The following is a 15,572-nucleotide window of genomic DNA, read 5'->3' as shown; positions in this document are numbered from 1 at the left end:
GTCACAGGACACACTTTCTAATGGACAGTCGCCAGTCTGTCCTCTTCTGTATAACAGCCACCTGGCAGTGGAAATTTAGCAGTGTGGACATGCGGGAACATTCAAGGAAGCAATCCCCACTCACAATGTGACCCTCCTCCCAGTGAAGGGCACTCCACGCTCTGTGGACAACTCTCTGGACCACAGAACAATGAGGAGTCACCATGTCTCAGTGTAGCTGCCATGCTGATCTTACCACAGCACAGCAGAGGTAGTCAGGCCTTGTCAAGCACAGGAACAACTGCCAAATACCCTCGGACACAGGTTAGGAGCATGTCTATCAGCAGCAGCCACATCAGATAGTGATCCATACAGAATGGGGTAGATGGGACCCCAGGAACTGTTCATTCACTCTCTGCGAACCATATCCTGGTCAGGTCTCCAAGGGTTATATCCCTCAAGCCTGATGCTTTTCCTGCCCTTACACAAAACACCACATTTATCCCCTCTGGTTTTAGCTACTCTTGCCCAACACTCAGGTTCTGGGATTGGGAAGCCTGCAACTCGGCAATGGTCCGAGCTGTGTTCTTGTGCTCTGAAAACTCCTAGAGAGATCTGAATCACCAAAGGGGCAACTGCCTGCTCCACTCCAGCCAACGCTGCCCAGATTGGCTCTGAAATGCAGGCTATTTGTTTTATACTGCTTGGGGACCAGACTATTCAGTCCTTCTAGAACAAGGTGGAGCCAGAAACTGCAAGGTTTCTGCAACCATGAAGGTGGATCAGTTTCAGATTGGAGAAAGCTGGTGTGGTAGATACAGTATATGCTGCTAACAGCCAAGACAGTGGACAGGACAGTATCAGCAAATACACATCAGGTTTGAAGAAGCTGAGCAGCTACTTGTGACTGTAATCAGTACTTTAAAAACTACAGTGTGAGGATGTGAACTGCTTACTTCAGTGTGTCCTGTTCTCTTGACATGCATTAGTGACAAGGGACCCAGGACACTGCACTAAACCTGCCTTCATAGCAGACAAGGATCAGTCTAGAACTTTCCAAGCTGCGGCTAACTAGCCTTCCACATATTTGGTATTTGGTGTTCTACTCTTCCTGGCAATGCTCTGTAGCACTCTGGGACAGTCACTCATGTTTCTTCAAATTACACACACACACATATAAACACAAACACATACACCTCAAGTTTCTGTGTTTTCTAACAGACTGTGAAAGATTTTAGATGACAGTTTCCCACAGGTCTGTTGTCCTGTAAGGACTCCCTGGACAAATGCAGTTGCATTGGCAGCCATCTGTTTAAGATGACAGTAGCACACAATACTCCACTGAATCAGAAACTATGTTCTGAAGAACTGGAGAACTCTCGCTGTCATCACAGATGACCAGGAGCACATGGCCTAGAGAGCAGAGGGTACAGGCAGGTGCCCTCCTGCCACTCTCACGGCCTAGGTCCCAGCACATCTTGCTTCCATTTCTGGCTCAGGCTCTGGCTCGGGCAGACTCACTCACATGCCTGCATTTGTGAATGTGGAGGTGAGGCCCCATGGTCCACAGGCATCACGCATGTGCCTGCAGACCCCAGAGCAGTTCCGCTTTACCAGTCTTTGCTAGGAACCTCCCTGTGGTCCCTTTAGTTTCAGTAAAAAGTCTGTGGAATGCCTAAAGAAATGAAAATTTTCCCTAGATTTGAGAACATGCTGTCTCCTATATAGAGCATGCCCACAGACCACGAAGATGTGAACAAGGTCTGTGCTCTGTCCCCTCCCCCACTTCCCCAGAGGGAACAAAGGCAACTCTTTTAAAGGACATCCTGCATCCCTTTCAGGAAAGATCTCTGTTAATTTTGTTCTGAGAAGCCCTGCCACTCTGGACAGAGGCTCAGGAGCAAGCCCCTCATAGCTGTGTGCATTCAGACCCTGGCCCCCCACAGCCTGGACTTACTTCTAAACCAATGAGCTGATGATTTCCATAAAATTGTTTCAAGAGTGAATCAAATGAAATTCTTCCCTGGCAGGGTGGAAACCACGAGAAAGCTGTTGATAAGTTCAATGAAAATCCACACATTACACGAATTCAATAGAACGGGATTAAAAAAAACCATGGTTAGCAAGATTGCAGTGTGGGAATGCAAGTCACAGGACCTTGGTGCTATGTCCGGGCTGCTCCATGAAGAAGAGAGGAAAGGAAGACAGAGGACTGGGGTGCCTGAGACCCTAGCACGAGGCTGTTACTAGACTTGCAGTATCTTAAAAGGGAGATTGATTAATTGGTATGTCACCAATGAGTCCAGGGACTGAAGAGGCAGACAGGGCAATTCTGCCCGGTAGTTAGCACCAGTGGTAAAGCACACGGAAAGATCATAGCAGCCACAAGCCCCAGGCCCCACGTCTTCCAGGCCTCTGAAGCCTATGACTCCTGTATCCTAAAAAGCAGTGTACAAGTTCTCCGCCTTTCAACAGCTAGCTAGTCACTTTGCTTTCGTATGCTGCTGACTGGGGTGACATGGCACCCCGGTCACCTTTCCCTCTAGTCACCTGTGTGCCTGCATTTCAGATCGCTGGTTATATAGCACTTTAGGAGCCGTGGACAAAAGGTAATAAAAGCGCAGCAATAAAACGGGCAAATGAAGATCCCACTCAGAAGACCACTGTGAAATCACACTCAGTCTTGGGAAACCCATACTCCTGCATTATGAGCCCATTTACCATGCAGGAAGACTGAGGTATTGGTGTCACATGCCTCTGACCCAAAATTAACCAAACCACTAATAAGCTTGGAAAACCCACAGCACTGAAGTGAAATCATAAAATGTTTAAAAAATTACACTTCATACAAAACCAATGAAGGCACATGTTTTAGAAGAGATCAAAGGTGAGAGGTTATGTGACCTGCTGCTGTAGGATTGCAGACAGCCTGGCAGCAGCACTTCTATGAAGAGCTCTAGGGAATGCCTTCACACTAGAGGTGGGCTGGGAAGATGGCGCTGAATAAGATCCTCAGCACACCCATCTCCATGGACAGCATGCATGAAGACTGGGTTCCTAACCCCACCAAATATCATCTAACCCCCGACAGGGAAGGCAGAGGCAGGAGGTCCCTACAGCAACCTGACAAGGCAGACCAGTGGCATGTGTAAGCACTGTTTCAGCTGGGAGGCCTTGCCTCTAAAAGAAGGACTCCTGGGGTCAACCTCAGGTCTCCAAATGCATGGGCACACATGTGACAGCACACAAGGGACGGAGGGAGCCATCGCTGGCTGCCTCTGCTCACTGCAGTTCTCAGCTGAGTAGTCTCAGGAGGAGGAGGGTGAGGAGGAGGAGTGTATCTCTGGTAAAACTCAGAGAGGCGGCAGGCTGCTGGGGAAGCCTGGCTGTCCAGCTTCCGTGCATTCTGAGATGGGAGGGTGCATGGAGCTGGGGCTGAGCAGATGCACAGTGGGCTTTACAGGATCCCAGAACCTGTGGGACCTTCCATGATGGTAACCTTCACTTCCAACTTACCATACCAGAGCAGAATGCCTGAGGTCTCCACTTTGGCCATCAAGAAAGCCTCTCAGAAAAGCAGTGCCTTCCTACCTGTCTCTTCACGGCTGACCTAAGTCCTGCTGAGGTCTAATGTAAACAGGCCTTTGCAGGTTCTTACACTGACTCCCTGCACCCTCACTGCCTGCGCAGGACAGCCAGTGCCTGTCATGGTCCCTTGGTGCCAAGTCCCAGGCCATCTGGGCAGATCTTCTTGCTGCGAGTACCCAACTCCCTTTTAGTCACAGACTCTATAAAGCGGGAAGAAAAGGCAGGGACATGAAACTCAAAGGAAAGAGTCATGACTGACTCAGCAGAGTTCAGGGGATTCATAAGACACGCCCCTCCCCAAGCCCTCAGGCCATGTCAGTGACACTAGGGTGAGTGTGTGTGGAGCCAGGTGGCAGGTTCCCCAGACACACTCCCAGCTGCCATCTGCTACTCTCCTTGTCTCTTAACCATCAAAACAAAGTGCTGCCTTTAACCCTGTGTTTCAGGTGTGGCAAAGAGAATGGCCTCTTTCAGGAGAGAAGGACGGACACACACACACACACACACACACACACACACACACACACACAGAAATGCACAGGGCCCATTCGGTGTGACAGGCTCTGCTCTGAGTCCTTTGCAGAATATCCCTGACTCATTAGCTCATCTTAAAGACCGAGTTGGGCAGGCTAGTGTACTGGCTGGTTTTGTGTCAACTTGACACAGGCTGAGTTATCACAGAGAAAGGAGCTTCAGTTGAGGAAATGCCCCCATGAGATCCAGCTGTGGGACATTTTCTCAATTAGTGATCAAGGGGGGAGGGCCCCTTGTGGTGGCACCATCCCTGGGCTGGTAGTCTTGGGTTCTATAAGAAAGCAGGTTAAGCAAGCCAGGGGAAGCAAGCCAGTAAGGAACATCCCTCCATGGCCTCTGCATCAGCTCCTGCTTCCCGACCTGCTTGAGTTCCAGTCCTGACTTCCTTTGGTGATGAATAGCAGTGTGGAAGTGTAAGCTGAATAAACCCTTTCCTCCCCAGCTTGTTTCTTGGTCATGGTGTTTGTGCAGGAATAGAAACCCTGACTGAGACAACTAGGAATCCACCAGTGTTCTCCACCTGGCCTATCCATAGTCCTAGGTTATCAAGCATGGACTTCCACAGACACTAGATACCAACATGAGGGGGACAGTGCAGGGCCTCTGTTCATCAGGCTGACCATGGACTTAGGGTCTTGCTCATGGGAGGCAAGCGTTGTGCAAACAACCCCAGTGTGACTCGCTTTTCTTTGGCTCCCAGCTCCTTCATTCTAAGTGCTTCAGAGGAAGGCAAGGCTGGAGACAGACCTGGGTGGGAGCTGGCAGGAAATAAGGAAGGTGGGGACCCAGACATGAGGCTGGGGAGCAGCTGAGTCCATGAGGGAGCCTCGTGCCACTCTGAAAGTCTCCTGCCCCCTGCTCCTTCCAAGCTGCCTCCACTCCTGAAGAAAGTCGAATGTGTCCTGTCAGGTGCCATTTTATACAGGAAGGAAGTGGGGGCGGAGAAAGGAAAGAGGAGGGTGAACGACAGAAGAAAAGGAGGGGCAGGGAAGGAGGGAGAGAAAGGGAGCTTGAAGCACGCATTGTCAACCTGACAAAATCCAGAGTCACCTGAGAAACAGGCCTGCGGGCACACCGTGGGGACCAGCTTCACTACATTAGTTGGCATAGGAAGATCCATCTTAATTGTGAGTGGGACCACTCCTGGGCTGGGTAAAGTGAAGCAGACATACTGGATACTGGCTCTAATTCATTCCTCTGTTTCCTGACTGCTTCAAGCTCTTGCTGTCTAGACTTCTCATTCATGATAGATTCTACCTCGAGATGTGAGTTAAATAGACACTTTCTCCCTAAGGTTGCATTTGTCAGAGTATTTCAGCATGGCAGCAGGGAAGAAGCTAAGTGGGCAGAGGGAGAGCATGGAGGGAGGGCACGGAGGGAGACCATGAAGGGAGGGCATGGGGATCATGGAAGAGAGAGCACGGAGGGAGTGCATGGAGGGGGAGCACGGAGGGGGAGCACGGAGGGAGAGCATGGAGGGAGAGCATGGAGGGAGAGCATGGAGGAAGGGCATGGAGGGAGAGCATGGAGGGAGAGCATGGAGGGAGGGCATGGAGGGAGAGCATGGAGGGAGAGCATGGAGGGAGAGCATGGAGGGAGAGCATGGAGGGAGAGCACGGAGGGAGAGCACGGAGGGAGAGCACGGAGGGAGGGCATGGAGGGAGACCATGGAGGGAGGGCATGGAGGGAGAGCACGGAGGGAGAGCACGGAGGGAGAGCACGGAGGGAGAGCACGGAGGGAGAGCACGGAGGGAGAGCATGGAGAGAGAGCACGGAGAGAGAGCATGGAGGGAGAGCACGGAAGGGAGAACATGGAGGGAGAGCATGGAGGGAGAGCATGGAGAGCACGGGAAAGAGAGCATGGAGGGGTGGCATGGAGGGAGGGTATGGAGGGAGGGTATGGAGGGAGAGCATGGAGGGAGAGCACGGAGAGAGAGAATGGAGAGCATGGGAGGGAGAGCTTGGGTGGGAGAGCACGGGAGGGGGAGCATGGAGGGAAAGCATAGGAAGGAGAGCATGGAGGGAAGGCATGGAGGGAGAGCATAGGAGGGGGAGTATGGAGGGAGGGCATGGAGGGAGGGCATGGAGGGGGAGCATGGGGGAGAGAGCATAGAGGGGTAGCATGGAGGGAGAGCATGGAAGGGGAGCATGGAGGAGGAACATGGAGGGAGAGCATGGAGGGGGAGCACGGGAGGGAGGACATGGAGGGAGAGCACAGGAGGGGGAGCATGGAGGGAGAACATGGAGGGAGAGCACGGGAGGGGGAGCACGGAAGGACAGCACATACTCACAGCTTTTAGTCCCCTCCTCTCTGAAACACACCCCTGGTTAACAAAGGGTTGAGAGCTGAACCTGTGGTGCTTGCAGAACCCATATGAGGTGAAGGGCAGGACTCTTCCAAGTGGCCTGTGCCACCAAGGAGCACCCCATCGAAGAGACAATGCAGAGCAAAGGTCATCAGCAGAGCCAGTGAGAGATAGTATTACTGCTGGCCTCACTAACTGTCTTGCTCATTCCTTTCAGACCTCAGGATGCAGAAAGACTTGTTTGGACAAGTCATGCTGTTGGCTAGCTCTCTTTATAGTGACCAGCTACTCCCTGGTTGACAGGTTCACATCCTTTAGTGGCTGTCCCAGGACACATCTTGGCATCAAAAGCCACCTCTGCATGCCAGTGGCAATAGAACTTACAAAGCCTAATACATCAGACAACCCACAGGACCAGGAGTTCCTCAAAGAACAAGGAAGGCATTATCAGCAGGTTCCCTTAGAGACAGGGAGGAGCTCTCAGAGGGGACAGCTATATGCACGCCAGGCCCTAAAGTCTCCTGGCAGGTCTGTTTTTAACCACACACCTGTTTTTAACAGGGTTGTCCAATTGCTAGTGAGCTTGCAGGAGCACCTGCTCTGCCTTTCCAGTGACTGAGGCTCTGGGGTTAAGTTAGTCTCTATACTTGAACCCTCAGGACTCTGGCCACCAATGTCTGGTCCCTAATGGCTCCTGCTGTCAATTTTATCTCAAGTCTATGACAAAGAGCTAAGTCCTAGGAAGCTGGAGTCCTTTCCCCCTCAGCCTGCTGCTTACCAGGCTTCTTCCCAGTGAAAAACCAGGGCCTTTGGTGCCATTTCCTCATTCTGTGGGCTTCACAGAACAATCTAGAACTCAGCTATCCAGCCAGCTACTTCCTAGGTCCTCGGCCTAGCCCCCAACCAAAAATGAATCCAAGAGTCTGGCACTGCCAGCCAGCACGGCTGCATCTCCTTACCATACACTCCAGGATGTGTACACACAAGCTATTTCTGAGAGTTGATTAACTTAATTATTCTTTACCAACTTGAATAGTCTGAGAGCTTCCAATGCTCTCCAGTGTCTCCATCATCAGAGAGGACAGAGGTCATTGTGAAGAGGTCTTCACAACAAGTGACAGACAAGCACAGTTCAGATTAGAAACTACCTCCTGTCACAGACCCCAAGTCTATTAGCAAGTCCAGTGGTGCCAATAATCAGAGGCAGTAAAGTTGGCTCCTCTCACACACACACTCTGGATTGAGACACACTTAAGTGGGAGCTGTTACGCTTTTGCACAACAGGACCTGAGAGAACCTTTCCTGAAGGCCCAACTCCCCAGCACTCAGCCTGGATGCTAAGCAGCTTACAGACTTAATTTCATGTGCCAGCTTCTAGCTATAACAACAGTCTTGGGGAAGAATCCTGTGTCTCTGAGGTCATTTTTGAAAGCCAAAAGCAACTGTTTTCTTCTTTTCCAGAGCTCCACGTGTCTATGAGCTTCTATCCCAGGGAGGGTACAGCATGGGGGTGTCAGTCAGAGGTTCTGGGCTTTCCTGTGACAAGGAATGAACTCAAACAGGACACAGATGGTCAGACAGAGAAAAGTGAAAATAATTTATTCTATATGAAAGGCTTCTGGAATAACGGCAGGACTCTAACTCTGTATCTGCCCATGTGATACCATTTCAGAACCATGCGTGTCTATCTGGTCAACTCATGAATTCTTTCATCAGGGATTTGGCACATCAAGTTTATGAATTAATGAGGTAAGAGCAGAGAATTGTGGGAAATCCACAGAGTTATCCAGCTACACAGTGCAAGGAGCTACACAGAGGACAACACAGGACAGATGTATCCGCAGGACACTTAGTCAGAGGGGTAAAGTCTAAATGAAGCTTGAAGTCAGAGGGCGAGGAAGCTTGCCCTTGGTGAGAACTGTGAGTCACCACAGCCAGGGGATGGGGTTCTAACAGGCTGCAGTGGACGACTGACTACTGACCGAGGACAACCCCAGCCGTGGGGCATGGCCCTGGAACCCCGAGGAAGCTGCTCTAATGCAGTGAGGCCACGGCAGTGCCTGAAGACTGGAATGATTTCAACATTTCCTACAGGCTCATATGTTAAACAAAGGGTCTGTAGCTGGTGGTGCTACTTTGAAGGGCCCTAGAAACTTTATGAGGTAGAACTTAGCTGGAAGAGCAGGTCACTGAAGTTGTTTCACCTAAACCAATCCTTGTCTGTCCGTCCTTCCCTATCCACTGTGCGATGAAAAAATTCTCTGTACAACATGATCCCGTGCCCACTCCAAGAACATAGGGACACTTGACTGTGGCCTGGACTCTGACACTCTATCAGATCAAGTCCTTCCTAAGATGCCCCTTGGGTGCTGCATATCTTCATCACAGTGTGTTGTGCAGGACTATCCTGAGCTAAACTGCTGATGTCTTCATGGGATCGGGGTGCCTACTTGCCATGGACTGTCACAGCTGGGCTTTTGGACTATTGTTATCTTGTAAAAGGAATGTCAGGGAGGGTGAGGGCCCCTTACCTGAATACCCATCCATCCACCCATCAGCTGTGTGTTAATTCTGCCCTAACTCAGAAAGGGCTAAAGTACACAGTGGGGCAAGAACTGGGGAAGAGACTCCCATCTGTGCAGCCCTTGGAGTCACCCATGCTGGGTGCAGACCTTTCCACATGGCTGCTATAAGGCCATCTTGCTCACAACCCCTTCCTTACATATGCTCTGTCAGGAAGTCTAATAGGCTCACTCACTGATTCTCCAGAGTAAATGCTAGTGGAATTGTACCTTTGCTTATCCTTAGGACATTGGGGAAGGGGTTGTGTGTGTGTGTGTGTGTGTGTGTTTGCATGTCTCCCAGGAAGGAATTAAAGTAACACGGTAGTATAGAAGAGTCCCAGAGCCCCTGCAGGAAGCCAGGTGCCTACCTTTGCCATAGAAGAACTTGCGGTAGTAGTAGGCCCCAAGGTCAACATGCTCTATGATATAGCGTTTGACCTTCTCCCTGTGGATGGGCTGGTTTTCCCGTGGCACCTCCAGGACAGAGACACCTGCATTGGTACAGTGTGAGCTGAGGGATGACTCAAAGGAGCAGCTCTCCCCAGAGCTGAAAGAGGCTGAGTTGGCCCGAGAGAGGGCAATGCGCCTGTCACCCTCCCCACCAGTCTCATTGCGAAAATATGGACAGCTGAGGACCAGGTCATTGCTCTTCCCATCGCCCTCATCAGCATCTGGGTTCTCCTTGGAGTTGAGGTCCTCCTTGCTGCCCAGTGGGGACTCGCAGCCTCCAGCTGGGCCTACGGGGACTGGGGTCTGTGATGCTGCAGAGGCCCCCGTGGTGATGTTCTTTCTCTTGCCTACACTGGCCCTCGTGGCCATGGCTTCATTGATGTTGAAGAGGATACTCTGTACATCATAATGGGCAAAGCACCTCTGGCAACTCCATGGGCGGATGCCTCGGTCCAGGCGGCCCTCCTCCAGGTCAGAAGTGAACTTGAAGGTCTCATGCTCACTTTTGACTGTCCGGAGTTTTCGGAAGAGTGAGGTTTCCACAGACTCTGACTTTAGCCTGCGTTTGAAGGGCTTGTCTCTGTCCCTCCCCATCAAGAGGCCGCCATCCATGTAGTCCAACCCTGAGATTCGGACAAACTCTCCTCTGGAAATCTGGGCCGCAGCATGGAGGCTGGGGGAGATGGCGGTGTCACAGGGAAAGAAATCCGTAAACCCAAAGGAGCCGGTCACTTTAGGGTCGTAACTCTCTATTCGGTACCCTCGGAGCATGGCGAAAACATTCTCTCCAGACAGACCCTGCCTGTCAATAGAGGAAGTGCTCCCGTACTCCCTGTGCAGAGCGGCTCCTGTGTTGGGGTTGACGGCATGTTGGTCCAGGACATCCTCGGTATCGATGTCACTGATAGTGATGTCACTGTTGCTCCTCTGTCGTATGGGGTGGAGCCCTCTCTGGGGAGAATGAACAAAGATGTCTCCAATGGTGTACTTCGCCTCCACAAAGTCCAGGTCCAGCTGCTCCTCTTGCTGCCTGTCACCCTGGTCATTTTGGCCATTCTGGATGATGGAGGTGACACTCTCATAGCTGGACTGAGAACGGCTTTCCCACAGTGTCTTGCAAGCCAGGTCCTTGGAGCAGTCCTTTTTAGGAGGCCACTCAGACACTCTGGCTCTCACGCCCATCTTGGGCACTGCTGGGGTACCATTGGCTGGCCCACCCCCACCTCCCCCGCCCTCACTCGGACTGGAGGTATTTAAAGTAGCAGGTCCCATGCTGCCATTGATGGCTTTAAATTTCCGAGCAAAATAATCATCAGACTGCATGGTTCTGGAAGGGTCCTTGAGTTTGGAGGCAGCTCTGCCAAGCTTGTGCTTCTCTGCCTGTGACGGCCTTAGATCACTCATGTCCACAGAGGCAAGAAGCAGTCAGCAGCAGCAGCGGTGGCGTGAACCTACTGCCATGGTCGCCACACACACTATAACAAACAGAGACGGAAAGGCTGGCTGTCTTCTTCACCAGAAGCAAAGAACATCCTCAAAGCACAGTTTCTCCGAAGCCAAGTGAGTCGTCAACTGTGCTTCCCAGCTGCTGTGGTGACACTGTCCCGGCCTCGGCAGTACTCTTTAATACTTCTGACCATTAGCATTCCTTCACCTGAATGAGAAGACAGAGAACAGTCAGTTGTGACTGACGTGGTTCAGGTCAGTAGTGGTCTACAGGCTATTTCTCATCTCTCACCCTTGCCCTCCTTACACAGTCACACAGCTCAGGTGTGCCTGACTCCTGTTGTGCAAGGCTGACTGGAACTCTCACAGAAACCCCACACTACCACTCTTAGGGAAACTTTGGTGGGATGCAGGATTCACTTCAGGCACCACACACGACATGCTGTAGCAGATGTAAATAAATGCACAGAGCAGAAATGTGATCAGACTTCTATTTTATCTTTAACCATACAAAAATATTGCTAACACTGCATACTTTCTCAGCTATGACAGTCTAGTCATGGACTTGATCATGGACCTGAGAAAGAAATAGCTCTTGTCCCCCACATAAGTATCCAACTACAGTTCAGAAAGAAATAGCTCTTGTCCCCCACATACGTATCCAACTACAGTTCAGTTGGCCAAGATTTAAAATCTCATTCAGCTCAACAGTTTGAGAACTTTTGGGCAAGCCCCTGGTAGCCAAGATGAATAGATGGGTATCCTTGGAAGTGCAGACATTTTCCTAGGGTCGTAGCTGCTTTGTACCTAATACTAAAAAAAGCTATCAGTCTGCACATGGCCTCATGCCCTCCACCCCACGGTAATTACGTAACCGAGGAGATCAGGGATCTCAGGATGTGACAAATGGAGGAGGGAGAGAATGCAAGCAGATGCAGACAGAGAGCCTGACCTGTGTTCTTGAACACAAGGGAATGCCTGCCTCTTCTCAATCACCTAGAATGACTATTTTTAAAAGGATTGTAGACTGCTATGAATTGCTGTTATTTCCTATACAATTTGGACTCTTATGAAACAGTCCCTGGAAACCAAGGGGGTGACAGCAGAAAAGCAAACACTCTGGCCCTCCTCCACTGAAGCGCATTTGATTCTGTGAACAAGGCTTCTGCAGAACCCATCAGCTCTTTGGATAACTGCTTTTACAGATAATAAAAATCTAAACTTTAAAATGTATGTTGGCTAGGGAGCGCCTCAGTGGGTAAGAGTGTTTACATGACAGCACGAAGGCCTGAATTGATGTCCCGAGAAGCCATGTAAAAGCAGGTGTGACTGAAATATCTGTAGCTTCAACACCGGCTGATGGAAACAGGTGGACCTAGGAGCCATGCCTGCCATCCCAGTCAAAACGGCAAGCTCTAGGTTCAGTAAGAGATCCTGTCTCAAAAACCAAGGACAGAGCTGACCACATCGCCAGTCCCTTCTCAGGCTGTACACCCCCGTGCCAGGTTCCCATGATGGTGGCTACTTTCTCTCTCTTTTGTACTTCATAACAGATTCCTGACTCTCTCTGTGCCAATCTCCCCTCAGAGCAGACCTGTGGGTCCAGGGTTACATAATTTTGCTCACATTTCTTTTGTGGGGATAAGTACAGTTTCTACTATGTGGTAAATGTGCCATAAATAAATAAATAAATAAATAAATAAATAAATAAATAACCAAATAGACAAATAACTAAAGGTGGTAACACTTGATAATATAAGAGACTCTACTAAATTGACTTTAACTGTAAGCGCTCAGGGCTGGGGATGTAGCTCAGTTGGTAGAGTTCGTGAATGAAGCCCGGGGTTCGATCCCACCCCTGCACACCACTTGGCAGAGAAGTGCACTCAACTCACTGAGGAGGGAAAGCTGTAGGAGCAGAAGGTCATGGTCACTTCAGCTACAAAGGGAATTTGAGATCACTCTGGACTACATGAGAAGTTGGTTCATTGTAACTTTACAGATACATGTTCACAAGGTTGGTAAGTGTAAACATGTGGGAACCCAGGGCAGGATATTACTGCCACATGCTTTTCCTCAGACCCTTACAATGACTATGGACTTAATACCTAGCAGCTATTCTATTCTGTAAACGGGGCAGCCTACTGCAGTGTATGAAAGGCACTGACATATCACGGTATGTTGTGAAGTATACCCAAATGAGCTGCAGACAGCCCAACTAGTAGACCACAAAAGGCTGCCACCCTTCATTCTGTCCATATCCCAGCAACTGCCCCAGCAAGGCAGAGTCCCACAGAAGCAAGCAATCAACAGTCCCCAGAGCCTATCTGCCATAGGTCTCTGAGCCCTCGGGGCTGTGCAGAACCCTCTTCTGCTAGGTAGCTTCCCGGCAGAAGCTCCCAATGCATGCTGTTAACAGTTCCATTACAAATAAATATAGATGTTGTGGAAAACTGAATATCCAGGGAACTTGGCATTCTGTCCCTCAAGCTTCATGTCAGAGTTAGGAGCAAAAGCCCATGAGACAAGAAGCCTCAACGTCAGCCATGTGCTTGCTCTTCTTGGCTTGTCACTAAACACTGGCTTTGACAGCATATTGGCAAATTTGGGGGCTCAGACAATAAGCCCTAGGACATTTCCTTATAAAACACACGAAAGGCACTGACATATCAAGGTATGTTGTGAAGCATACCCAGCACTGCATGGGTACCTAGCAAAATAGCCTTCTAGCCTGCTCCATCCAGCTAGGCGCAGGATGTTAGGACCGATGTTTTCTTATCTAAATGGTAAGTAAATTCATGCTTCTAAGATCCCAAGTCCAGACTCTGACACTAAGGAAAGGAGAAGACACAGGCATCCCCAGATTATTACTTTTCCTTCTCAAGATCATTTTCAGTATCAATACCCCACCCCATCCTTGTAGCTATTCCCTCCTTCCCTCCTTCCCTCCCCTCTCTGTGGTGTTTTTTATTTTATACTAGCTAGCCTCAAACTCACTAAATGTAGCCAAAGATGGCCTTGAACTCCTGGTCCTCCTGTCTCTACCTCTCCAGTGATGGATGAATGATTGTTTTACACACACACACACACACACACACACTTTATCACTTTATGCTGGGGATCGAAGCCAGGGCTTTGTGCATGTCAGGTGATCTCCAGCTACAGTGAGTCTTGCGCTGTGTCCTATGAGTCCTATGGCTTCTGTTGCCTATCAAAATTAAACAGCCAGTCCTCTGTGGACATTAGAACAAAAGGGAAAAAGGAAGCTGCGTGGCATCCCGGGCAGGAGCAGGAGACCTGCACTGAGGAGCCAGGGAGGGCAATGGAAGACAGCTCAAGGACAAACTCAAGGACTGGGAACCTGAAAAGGACTGGCCCTCAGCTAACACCCAAGGTATTCATCAGAAGGACAAGACAGAACCACAGCACCTCGCTGCTTAAGCACAATTGTCAGTAAATAAGATGCATTTCCACGTCTTCCATGAGACATCAGTGAGTCTTAAAGACTAATACTGTGCTTATAATTGAGCCTCTTATCAGGACTGCAGCTGTAGCAAATGGTTGAAACCCACAAAATGCACACATTATGAGTCCCATTCATAGAAAAGAGTGGTTAAATTATATAGCACATTGATAACACAAGGCTAACTGTGGGGGATGCTTACTCTTCACAGCAGAATCCAATCAGAGCATTTCTGGCGAATGCACAGAGAAACAACGGTAGCCCACTTTGATACCACCCCCAACCCCACCCCCATCCGTGGCCAAGAGGACACGAACTAGGCTGTGGCCTTCTCTGCAGGTCTGTCACCTGAGCCATACAGATGTTCAGTATGTTCAGCCTAGTATCACAGGAAGCCAAGACCAAATGTTCATCAAACAGCCTTCAATGCACACACAGATGTGTAGTGACCTGAGAAATGGGCTTTTATATCCACCTGACTGGATTTGGAATCACCTAGGAGATACACCTCTGAGTCTGCCTCTGGGGGGATTTTCAGAGAGGTTTAACTGAGGAGGGAAGACCCACCTGGAACGTGGGCAGCAGCCCCCATGAGCTGGGTCCTAAACTGAAGAGAAACAAGGAGGTGAGCTAAGCACCAGCATTTCTGTCTCTGCTTCTGGACTAATGGGACACAATGTGACCAACTGCAGCTGACCTCACACAGCAGAGCCCGCCTCCCCATCATGATGGACAGTGCTTTCCAATGAGTTAAAACCTTCCTTTTTTGTTTTTGTTTTTGTTTTTGTTTTTTTGTTTTGTTTTGTTTTTTCAAGACAGGGTTTCTCTGTGTAGCCCCGGCTGTCCTCGAACTCAGAAATTCACCTGCCTCTGCCTCCCAAGTGCTGGGATTAAAGGCGTGTGGCACCATGGCCCGGCCAAGTTAAAACCTTCCTTAAATTGACTTTGTGAGACATTTTGTCACAGCAATGAGAAAAGTAGCCAAGACAGCTGCTATTAAATAGCAAGCATTACAGATAGGCAAGTTCAATCAGAACATGACAACATTTTGTTAAATCTGAGCAGGAAAGTAAATGCTTCACTCAGAGACTCTTTAAAATAAAACATAGATCTGATAGCAACGTTAACAAGGCCATGAAAATGCAGAAAACAGGATTCTTCACTCTGGAGGTTTACAATATAGGGTAAGCTACACATGACTTCTACCTCGGTAGAAAGATCTACCAAGCATTAAGGGTATTC

The 15,572-nt window shown here is 49.7% G+C and overlaps 1 protein-coding gene across 2 annotated transcripts in view; it reads right to left on the bottom strand.

Annotated features, from left to right (window-relative positions):
* Positions 1-15,572, bottom strand: part of Sipa1l2 (signal induced proliferation associated 1 like 2) — a 146,605-nt gene that overhangs the window by 60,306 nt on the left and 70,727 nt on the right. For both annotated transcript variants that reach the window (XM_052166602.1, XM_052166603.1), the window contains exon 3: positions 9,340-11,075. In XM_052166602.1, coding sequence (XP_052022562.1) covers positions 9,340-10,825 — 1,486 coding nt within the window. In that variant the 5' untranslated portion in view covers positions 10,826-11,075. The remainder of the gene's footprint in view (positions 1-9,339; positions 11,076-15,572) is intronic.

Source organism: Apodemus sylvaticus, chromosome 21, assembly GCF_947179515.1.
Source record: "Apodemus sylvaticus chromosome 21, mApoSyl1.1, whole genome shotgun sequence".
Taxonomy (NCBI): domain Eukaryota; kingdom Metazoa; phylum Chordata; class Mammalia; order Rodentia; family Muridae; genus Apodemus; species Apodemus sylvaticus.
This window is presented reverse-complemented; position numbering and strand designations above follow the sequence as displayed.